General features: G+C 41.6%; 1 protein-coding gene across 3 annotated transcripts in view; it reads right to left on the bottom strand.

Annotated features, from left to right (window-relative positions):
- tnk2a (tyrosine kinase, non-receptor, 2a) overlaps positions 1-11596 on the bottom strand; it is a 22199-nt gene that overhangs the window by 6732 nt on the left and 3871 nt on the right. For 2 of the 3 annotated variants that reach the window (XM_013910156.1, XM_013910157.1), the window contains exons 3-15: positions 6051-6213; positions 5826-5896; positions 5339-5539; positions 4454-4603; positions 3942-4037; positions 3566-3747; positions 3355-3481; positions 3111-3257; positions 2864-2958; positions 2305-2499; positions 1551-1642; positions 1399-1443; positions 1081-1316 (exon numbers count right to left, since the gene is read on the bottom strand). In XM_013910156.1, the coding sequence (XP_013765610.1) occupies positions 1081-1316; positions 1399-1443; positions 1551-1642; positions 2305-2499; positions 2864-2958; positions 3111-3257; positions 3355-3481; positions 3566-3747; positions 3942-4037; positions 4454-4603; positions 5339-5539; positions 5826-5896; positions 6051-6213 (1800 nt within the window). Of the gene's footprint in view, positions 1-1080; positions 1317-1398; positions 1444-1550; positions 1643-2304; positions 2500-2863; positions 2959-3110; positions 3258-3354; positions 3482-3565; positions 3748-3941; positions 4038-4453; positions 4604-5338; positions 5540-5825; positions 5897-6050; positions 6214-8244; positions 8869-11596 lie in introns of those variants that run through there. The other variant, XM_005730445.1, reaches the window with a different exon arrangement.

Raw genomic sequence — 11596 nt, 5'->3', positions numbered from 1 at the left:
TTACATATATGTATGTGTACACACACACACACACACACACACACACACACACACACACACACACACACACACACTTTGGCATAGATATTACTAATGTGCATACATCCTTAAAATTGTACATATTTATTCTTATAATTCTCACATTCCTGCTCTTATATTTGGCTTGTTTCTTATGTTTCTTGTATTTTTTGCACACCACTGTTGCCTGTGAAGCTTGCTCACATGTGCTGTACCAGTGTACCAGTAATGTGACGTGACACTAAAAGTGACTTGATTTGTTTGAAATGCTTTTCTATTCCCATGTGAAGCACTTTGTAATAGCTTCCTGTCTTAAAAAGTGCTATATAAATAAATTTTACTTTTACTTCAAAAACTTGAGTATAAATATCATGAAGCTGCAGCTTGGTCAGGATGATCGAAGGCAGACTGAAGGTATGAGGTGGAATTGCTGTGCAACTCCGCTGAAGACCACTAAAGCGTGAACGTGTACATTATCAATCAATAAGTACTGATCATCCATCACATTGCACGCGCCTTGGGTGAATTCAAGTGGAAGGGGTTATTTATGACATTTCTAGGCCAAAGGTTGGACCACTGTCTCTGGGAAACAAGACAGCTCATCATTTGTGAGTACTGGCAAAGATTTCAAGCTGTGTGTGCACCACCTACACTTGATTGAGGATACTGCCGTGCATGTGGCTGTGTAAGGTCCCTCGTGTCTTGAAAACCTTTGAACTACATCACAATCATTGTTTAGTTGTAGATGGTGAACTGAAAAGATCAGATGGCTAATTCTCCAGATGAGCTGGGAATATAAGACCCCTCTGCTGTGATTACAGGATGGTTCCACTCAGGGAGTGGGTGACATTCAAAGAAAGAAAAGAATCATGCCAACCTCAGCTTGATCAACCCTCAACAGTTCATTAAAAGACAGTTCTAGGCCATAATGAAAGGGGAAATGGGACTCATATTGGTCAATGCAGTCTTGAAGTCACATTAGGTGAAGTAAAAAAAAAAAAAATCTCTTACTAATGAGGGTAAGAGCATCAACTATTACAGTCTGACTCAGGTCTGAGCTACCTTTAGGGTGTCCTCATCCAGCTGCCGAGACTCAGTGAGCGGAGAAGGTGTGGTAGAGCTGAAACTGTCATCGGTGAAGTCAATAAGCGACACCTCGCTCTTGGCTGAACGCACGCCTGTCCCCTCCCACGGCCGAAGCTTCAGACCTAGGGATGCTCCCAGCTTCTTCAACCCAGAGGACGCGCTGGCGTCTTCCTCGTCATCATAATCGTCCATCACAGAGTCGTAGAACGGCTCTGGACACACATGAAACTCTAGATTTAGATAATTGCTTCTACTGACATGCATGTGTTTGAAGGATTAAAGAAAAAATCTCACTCTTGAGCAGAACGGCAGGTTGGGGTGGACGAGGGGGAGGTAGCTCTGATAAAAACAGACAAAGGCGTTTAGGTTCGCTTTGACATGCATCGGTGTAACAGAAAAGTTAGATCACTATTCAGCAATAATTCTCACGGCACAAATGAATTTACTCTTGGCACGGTTGGGAAGTTTGGTCGGTCTCGCAATGCCTGAATCCATTCCCAGGACATCAGGAGGGTCCATGGGGTTCCCCAAGTACAGGCTAAGGAAAGAAAATCATTTTTATGTAATAAAAGTTTAAAATTGAAAATAAGTCCAAGTCCTGTCCTTTAACTCATACTGAAGATGGTTGAAGCTAATAAACATACTTGTTAATAACATGTTAATAATCCCGTTGTAGGTACTGGAACATCAGTAAAATTATTTCACGACTCCTCTATTGTTGCAAACAGTGCAGTGATGTGGACGTGTCTTCTAAAATCCTCTAAAGCTCAACAGCAAAACATCTGTTAAACTATGCATGATACACAGCTGCCCTCTAGTGGGGAGCTGCAGTATACGCAGTCTTAAAATAGTACATGCATGGTTTCAGTTAAAAGGCAATTTTAGTGCTTTGTCTTTATGTGATTTTTTTCTTTCAAACTGATTTTTTTTAGAACTGTTATCTGTTCTCCTGCCTTATCATTGTGGAATCCTAATGTAAATAACACAAATCTATAAATCCTCCTTCCTAACCTGTTTTAAAGGAGAGTCTATTCTGTAATAGATTCATTTTCCAGTTTTCTATTTCTGCGTCCTGGACTTGTGGTGGGACTCTAACATTAGCCCAGCAGCCTACAGCCATCCACGGACACAGAGAGCACAGTCACATCTGACGAAGCACACTGTATGACACTACATTACTGTAGGTACCGTATCATTAACCTGTCTATGCGGTCTGCGTGTCCCCAGCTCCTCTGGGGGTCTGTGTCTCCATGTCCAGTGTGTATAAAAGAGTGTTTAAGTGGCCGACTGATGTCCTGGGCGGAAAGACCGGCAACTGACGTCACTACATGACGGGGAAACTGACCGACACGCAGTGTGCGCCTGTTCTGACCTCGCCACCAGTAGTGCTCTGCCCTGAAAACACACAAACAGGTATGAAAACAACGTGGTGACTGTCCTACAGTAATGTGCATTCTTGTAGCAGTACACGTTCTTAATTGCCAACTTCTGGGTTTTAATTTAGTAGTTAGGTAGTTACAGACATACAATATATACAATGCACACACGCACATTAATGTGATAAGGAAGTCATAAGATTATAATTGCAGTAATTTTCTACAATGTAAGGAATCCAGTTTCAACGGGAGATCCATTGTGTAGTAGGCACTTACATAAGCACGACTCTCAAACCTGATTAAGAAACTGCTTGCTCTCTCAAAATCAGGCTAAAAGGATGCCTTACAGGCATGTTCTAGCTAACAAAACATCACACACTGACCTTCCTTCAATGATGGTGATAACATCATTCATTGTAATCTGGAGCTTGTCTTCCTCCTCAAAGTCCTGCAGGGCCCTCATATCTGTGGGCATGGTCTGCAGAGCACACACAGTGTCGTTAGTGTCACCAGCAGAGTCAAAGACAGCCTTTAGACATGGAATACATACTTGCAGCCAACAAAGAATCGTTTCCTAAAGCACATTTAGTGATTACGATCGACAGTGTTTTGCTTAAACTACTGTGCTACCTCGAGCAGGAAGTCTCTGAGGGCAATGAAAGTTGGTCTGTCTTCAGGTTTGGGGCTCCAGCACTGCAGCATCACATTGTAGATATCCTGAGGACAATCGTCTGGTTTACACAGCCTCTCAGCTTCCACGTCCACCTTGTGAAGGATCTGTAAACCGGCACATAAATAATGGCGTGATTAGCTGAAGCTAATGAATAATTCATTTATTTTATTTTTTATGTCAGAGGGTTGTTCAAAGATGCACCTGGCTCCCATTCAGACCCAGCCACGGCTCCTGTCCGTGGGTGAACATCTCCCAAAGGGTGACCCCAAACATCCAGGTGTCAGATGCGTGAGAGAAAGTGCGAGACTTCAGAGACTCTGGAGCACACCTGGAGAGATCGGTGAAAAACAACTGAGATGCTGAGATAATGAAACACAGATAGTATGTAGAGACAGAAAAAAGTCACTCTCACCATGGGAAAGGGATTTTGTGGCCTTCCTCCATGACGTATTGATCGGTGTGTTTAGGCAGTGCCCTCATTAGGCCAAAGTCTCCAATCTTCACAGTTTCATTGGTGGACAGCAGCACATTACGGGCTGCGAGGTCCCTGTGGAGGAAACGCTTCTGCTCCAGGTAAGCCATCCCACAGGCCACCTGTGGAGAAGGTGTGGAGTGACAGATGGGAGCATTTTTGCATTCTTACACATGGGAAATGTCATAAAATAGAGCTGTATCTCCAACAAATTTAAAAATATTATGGAAACTGTACTCAAGAAAATCTAATAGAGAGAACAGTGTGATAAAACTGAATTTCATTGTGGGGGTTTTTCCTTTCGGTATTAACTGACCTGCACGCCATAGTTACACAGCGAGGAGATGAGGATGTGACCCTGTCGCTTTCTGAGCCGATCCAACAGGGAGCCCAGAGGAGCCAGCTCAGTCACCTACACTCCAACAAACAAAATGTGCTCAGAGCTCATTGTGTTTATGTTTTGTGCACTGCTTTTAAAATATATATCCCGTCTGTACTGTTTTTCAGTGCTTTTTAAAAAAATATTTTACATCTGGAAGCGGCAAATCTTTAACTTGTAGACTGTGTGAACTCTTTTGTACTTGAATTTCCTCTGTGTGTGGGAAACACTGATCTTATATTCAGGGCTATTCTAAAGTAGCCAGACCTGAGGCAGCAGAAACTCCTGCAGGCTAAACTGAGCTTAACAGCTCTGAAACATTCAGCGTAAAATCACTGAAAACATCTGATAGCTCAGCAGCTACAATGTATCGACTGTTGGAAATAAATCAAGTTCTCAAAAAGAGGACAAACTCCCTCTTATAAGTGTGTGTGTGTCTCATGGATTACCATCTTCATAGGCTGTGTGAGGACGATGCCATACAGGCGGATGAGGTTTTGGTGGCTCAGTGAATGCATGGCATTCACCTCTCTGATGAAATCATCCAGACCGTCTGAGTCCAGTACATTTGATTTCAGGCATTTTACTGCCACTGACAACTACAAAGAAAAGGAGAGATGATATTAGAGAAACCTCTGTAAAAAATAAATAAGTAAATCACTTTGTGGAGTTCAAATGGGATGCTCTAACTTAAGAGGAAGTGACAAATACCCAGCAAATGTGTCCTTTTGGGGCATGTGTGGCCTCTCTGTGGGCAGACCCACACAACCCACAGTGGGCCGCAGAACACGCGTGATATTTCAGAAAATGAAAGATTGGACTGATAACATTCACTTCTTTTTCAGTATATCAATAAGATTCATTTTACTAAAATGGTTTGAATCAGTCACCTTCTCTCAGCCTCATATTTCTGACTGTGTACTAAAACATGTTCTGTGTTTTCATCTTCTCCAGAATAGTCACATTTCCTTGTATAATGTTTCTTTTTTTATAAATAATATACCAGCCAACATGCCAGTGTGGGCCCTCAGTGGGTAGCTGTGGGTGAACTGTGGGGCTGCAAACCCACATTTATCCTATGTGGGCCCCTAGTTGGTGTGCACACAGAGCCCATGGCAGCTTTGCCCTTTCTACCTCCTACGTAGGTTTTCTCATGCAAGCAGACTACTAGTTGCCCACAGATATATTTCTTACAGGCCCAAAAGGGATAAACTGCTATGGGACCCACATGCTTAGCCTAGATGGGACCCAAGTGGCTTGTTTGTGGGCAAACACACCCTGAGCCTCTATGTCATACATTCTCAGCTGCCTCATACTGTGTTTCTTCATCTCACCACTCTGCCGTTGGGTGCAGTCCACTCTCCTCGCCGCACCACCCCGAATGTCCCGTCTCCAAGCCGCTCAAACAGCTGAAGCTCCGACTCTCTAATCAGGCAGGTGAGCGCGGCCCCTGACTCACTACTGGCCGGGGCCGCGGCAGACGATGCCCCGAGGGGCTGCTGTGTGTCAGCGTCCGGTCGTTTCACTGGAAACACCTGCAGGGCCAGAAACTTCTTATGCATGCGAACACGCTTGATTTGAATCTGAATGAATCTAAATTAACCTATTTTGATAAAAGACACACATAGACCATGTGACATAACATGAAAAAATAAAATAAAATTAGAATCAAAGCCACATCAATACAAACTAAAATTCCTTTTCCTAAATATACCTGAGGGTGAAAGCAGACATTTTTACAAATGCAGCTTATACATGAATATCATATTGTGAGATTGCAGCCTTGCTTGAGCAACTTTCAGGACAGGAGAGGTACTGCACCTTGCTCATCCAGGATTTTCTTTTATAAAGGGCTCGTCTCCTCTTGACTGCCTCCCAGAGCCTCCTCTGACCTGGACCAGCAAAAACACAAACACAAATAAACCTGGATTTTATTGTATGTTTATAGTGTATTTTTCTAAAAGATAACACACAGACACATCTGATATTTGTTTAGATTACCTGTTTATCACGTAGGTTTGGGGTGAAAAACACTTAAAGAGGTACCTGGGCGTCCCATGCCGATCTTCTCCAGGTCTTCATTCTTGACGTAGTCAAAGTGTGAGAGTCGTGTGACGTTGAGATCATCACGGATCCGCAGGAAGTACTGCTGCAGCTGCACATCTGTCAGCAGCTCCAGCAGCCACTCTGTGCCCTCCTCACACTGCATCTACACAGCAAACACACATTTCACCTGCATCAGGATGCATACAGTGCTGTTAACAGCCTGCAGTTTTAACATAGCTCTGCTTATGCGATTGAATTGTTCCATTACTGAGCGTGATGTTAATGGACCCCATTAATGGGCACACTGTAATGTGTGCTCTAAGTGCAGGAGCTACTCTCAGCTATGAAAAGCCAAAATGACTGATGGGATGTGACATCTGCAGCACCAATGTAATGATTAGATATCTGGAAAAGCATCAAGAACAGAAAACAATAAGTGCTCATATTTTAAGAAGCTGGAGTAAGAAAATTTGGGGCATTTTTACTCCTGAAAATGACTTTCAAGATTCAACAAACACATTTTCTGACAATTGTTTAGGACGCTACTGTTTCATCTTTTTTTGCAGATTCCCCAGCAAAATGTACTTTCTGCTGCTCCTTTATTTCCCAAGGGGTAGCCAAAGTGGATAGATCTGCATATTTGATTTGGCACCGATTTTACGCTGGATGCTCTTCCTGATGCAGCCCTCCCACTTATCCAGGCTTTGTGCAGACACGAGGAGTACACTAGCTTGAGACCCCTTAAGGCTGGAATTTGTGTCTCGAAGCAGGAGTCATTTTTGCATGTGCAGCAAATGTGCAGATTCACAGATTCACAAGTTGAAAGACCTTTAAAGTTTTTCACAGACTTTAAATTATTAACTAAAACCAGTTTTGCACCATTTCATGATAAGCTAACTACAATTTCCTCTTAACTAATTGCTTTAATTGTATACCGTATACTGTGACAATATACTACAACATTTACTTTGCCTTAATCTAATGTCACTCTTACGTACAAACTTCACTTACTGATGTCAAGCCTAAAACCAACAGTGGTTTAATTTAGCCAAGAAAAGAGGAGCTAGCCAGGCTCTATGTGAAAGAGAAAGATCCAAGTAAATCGCATCTAATTAGCAATATTCTGTGTTCGTTGAGGCAGAATAAGTGAAGTGACAATTTTCTTGGATAATTAATAAAGATACAAAATGTTCATTAGATCTTTAGAGTGTTTGTTAGCGTTACCTTTACAGCATTTGTCTGTAACTGTAGTCTACAGTCTTTGTTAAGCTAAGGTAAACAACCACTAGCTCTAGCTTCTTGCTTTTTGTATAGCTTCATCCTAATATTTCAAAACTATTAAAAGATGTAAACGCATTAATACAGCGCTGTCATAGAGCTCTTTGCAAAACTAAACTTTACCCTTGGGAGCAGCACATTACGCACAGAAACATGTTGAGTTGGCTGAAATCCCCTCTCCATAGACAAACGCATGTTCAAACAGCTCCAATTGTGGAACCATGACTTAAGCATTAGACTAGCATTAGCAGGTTCGCTCTGGATTCAGGACCCCAACACAAAATGGTTAAAATTTAACGGAAGCAACATTAAGTGTGAAGGCTTTTGTCTGCCATTCACAATTAAAAACCAGAACAAACAAAACAAAACAAAAAATCCAGGCAGAGGTACGTTAAAATTTCAAAATGTTGACCTACTTAATCAAAAGTAACTTTAAATTTTGAGATACTCAATCAGTAAGTCAAAATTTTGACATGAAATTTTGAGACAATAACCCAAATTAACTTGATATTACCTCTGCAGACTTGCAGAAACAAGCTTCCATAATTAAGTGGCAGGAATACATTTGTTTGCTTGTTTGTTAATTTATTGCTTTATAGTCAATTGCTGTTGGGTAATTTTAGACCCTAAAACTGAATTCAGAATGAAGTTTTTTGGTTTAACTTATAACTGGTGCAGTTACAGGGTTCACAAAGTAGACACTGTTTTTTAAACCATGAGGATACTAAATAATTTAAACAGACATCAAATGAAATCTGGTGTCTGCTGTAAGATTAGACCCAAGATCAATACACCTGCATCCCCACACCCACACTTATATTCATAGAAAAACACTGAACAAAAAGACACAGACATAGTGTAATTACAGCCAGAGAAGAAGAGATGCTGCACATCCACCCACAACTTCAGACTTTACCATTTGTCCACCGACACTCCTGTCTCCCGCCTCTTCATCCTCCCCCTCCCCCTCTCCTCTGGTGTAGGGGAGTCGCTGGTACATATAGCTCTCCCCCATACTGCAACAGCTCCTCTTGTCCTTTTTGTATTGAGCCCTCCTGTTTCTGCGCTATTCAGAGGAGGCGTTAGCTCTGCTGCCGCGCTCCCCCTACTCCGAGTCTAGTTTGCTAATCTCCTCTCAGCTCCATGACCTTCTCCGCTCAATCGATGCGCGCATGCACAAACACGGACACAAACGCACCGGGAGGCATTTGACGCCACTCTCTCCTGTCGTATCACCTAAAGCTATCTATAAACTCCTTCACTCCTCCCTCCCACTGCTTCTTTCTCTCCCTGCTGACTCACGACTTCCCGCAGTATCGGACACCTCCATGCTTCTCCGTCTCTCCAGCTTTTCCTCCTCTCCTCTTCATCTCCTTCTGGCTCAGCAGCCAAGCCCACTGTCTGATGTTAAATAATTCAGCAGCTCTAATGAGAGGGCGAGTGGAAGAAGGAGATCTTAGAGGAAGGAGGGGAAAGACTGCAAGATACAAATAGGTGGACAGATGGATGGTCAGGCTGAAGAGAAAGGAGATGGAGACAGTTCCCAGCATGCATTTAATGGATTCTGACATGCAGATGGCATAGGCGCTAAGCTCAACCCAAACAAGCAGAACATTTCTAAAAGATGGTAACGTGATGTGGCCATCAATTTCAGGAAGTGTCAGAAACGTTGCTGAAATCTCTCATCAAGTAAAAACTGTGAAACAGTCACTGATTGCAGTTTGGCGGACGAGAGGATTTCCTGCTTTTCTCTGTTCTATATTAACCGAGCACAGTACTGTTTCAGGCAGATCATGAGGTCAATCTCAGTCACAATCCAGGCAGATCAGCTGATCTCAAGCCCAGATCACATCAGCTGACGCCTCAGCTGATAAGCTTCCACACATCCAATTAGCAAATCTCATATAGGGCGCGCTATTTAAGCTGCTTCAGATTGTGTACAGTTCCTGCATATCTGCAAAATTTACATTACAAACCATCTCCACCCCAGCCTCGGGGGGGTGGGGGTCTTGCTCCTGCTCTTAGAGATGTGTCCCAGAATAAAGCTATACCACTGAATTTAAATTAGTGCAGATGGAAGTCACAATCCTCCTTTTACTACAGCAGTCTTAAATTATAGTCCTGCTGTGAGTCAAGACAACCGTAATTTGTCTTGACTCACAACAAGCAATTAAGATAGTTCTGTGAGGCATTTAATCACTATTTAATTAGAGTTTAATTGATCAAAAAAACACTGGCAAAGAATGGAAAGGACAATGGCTAAGGAGCCCAAAGTGTGCCTAGAACACATCATTACACCACCACCAACCTTAACTGCTACACCCTATTCAGTACCTGCCATCCGAATGTCACGGCAGAAATCGAGGCCCATCAGAACAGGCAATGTTTTTCCAGTCTTCTGTTGTCTAATTTTGCTCAGCCTGTGCGAATTGAAGCCTCAGTTTGCTGTTGTTCCTGTTCTTAGCTGACAACAGTGAAACCCAGTGTGGTCTTCTGCTACCGTAGCCTATTTATTCAAGGTTCAATATAATATGCATTCACAGATGGTCTTCTGCTTGCTTTGGGTGAATTCTAAATCATTACCCAAATTATCTGGGATATCACTCATTCCCTCTTTTATATATATTCCTAAAGAGTTCACTTGCAATAAATATACAATTGTGCATATAAGCTACATTGCCTGTCATGTCTAGGTGCAATCCTAACATCAGCAGCAAACACTGCATAGCCTTTAGCAAATAAATCAAGCGAAAGTGAAATTAAATAAATTATCCTGAGCATTTTTTCTACTTTTATGCATTTATTGTGTACACTCATACTGTTTATAGCAAAATAGAATTTATTAGTCAGTTTTAATTCATTTGAGCAGACTTAAAACAGATGTTTTAGCTATTTAACTAGATTAAAAAAACAAAAAAAACATTTCACGATTATCAACAACATATGGATGCTGGATCAGATATAATATCTGAAAATCAGAATATCAATTACTCCATGAGATAATTTATTTTCTATGCAGCTCTAATTATTGTGGAAAACATTTGATTGTTTTTTCTCTCCTTTTCTTTTTGAATTTATATTATTAACATAAAAGGATCTCAGTGTGGCTTTTTCTTTGTTTGAACTGGTTGAGAAGTGGGTGGGCTGCCATATACAGTTTCTGATCTGATTACGTATATCAAAGTACATCTTGTTTGGCAGTTAAAGCCGTTAACAGTGTTGAAGTGCAGTGCTGCAGATCCTGCTGTAATTCAAAAATGAAAGAAAGGCAAATGTGAGAAACTGGGCTGTTACTATTAGCAACATGTGACAGCAAGATGAGCTAACTGGTGCATGAAGTCACTGGTTGGATCATTCATGCTCATGTATGAGTGTGTGGGCGCATCTGCGGCCTAAATGAGGACAGAAGCAGATCTTTCATCTCCGCACGGCATCATGTGTTTTATTGAGGGTGATGGTCCAAAAATAGGAGAGCTAAATTTAGCTTTTGTTCAGTGGCAATAGGAGGGAAGTGGCTGCTTAATTTTTCTCTCATCTTAGCATCAGATATCTGAGGTTCAATCGGGACTGTCAACGTGCACAGATGAGGATTTATTCTGCATATTTCATCCCTGCCCCGTCCTGGTTTAGGGAGAGCATGATTTGAATTCAACAGCACCTGGTAGAATTTCCTGCCATATTTGTTTGTGTGTTTCAATATTTCTGATATAAGTCACCTTAAAAGAAAAAAAACACTGCAGGAAAAGAAAGCTTTGAGATTCATTCAGCCTGTGCTTTGGAAAGAAAACAACAGTTTTCTTCTGCAATTTCATAACTAATTCAAATGTTACACCAAATATTTGGTCACTAGAGTTAATGAGATAAAAAGTTTGAGGTTTTGGTTTCTTTCTGTGAAAGAGGCCACAATGCAGCAACTCCAGCAACACTTGAAGGAAGATGAACAACTTTAATAATTGACCAACGCGTTTCGGCTTGTGGCCTTCATCAGGGTCATGAGGTGTCAACATGATTTTTCTCATGATCTTGTGTAATTTAATCGCTTGTTATATGATTTAAAACTGATCCAAATGTTTCAGTCAAGAAGGGAAATGTAAACATGATTGTGATTTAATGCAGGTGAAATATTGCTGGTCTTACTGCAAACAGATGAAAATTAGTAAACTGAAAAGTAGGGCTGGGCCATATCATACAGTTCATAATACTGGTATAACGTTAGGAATGATAAGAAAATGTCGATATTACGTGCTGCACAATAATGTTTAATATTT

The sequence above is a fragment of the Pundamilia nyererei genome, unplaced genomic scaffold (assembly GCF_000239375.1).
Source record: "Pundamilia nyererei isolate P.nyererei 1_Seehausen unplaced genomic scaffold, PunNye1.0 scaffold00037, whole genome shotgun sequence".
Lineage (NCBI taxonomy): Eukaryota > Metazoa > Chordata > Actinopteri > Cichliformes > Cichlidae > Pundamilia > Pundamilia nyererei.
Note: the sequence above shows the minus strand (reverse complement) of the source record. Positions and strands in the feature narration are given on the sequence as shown.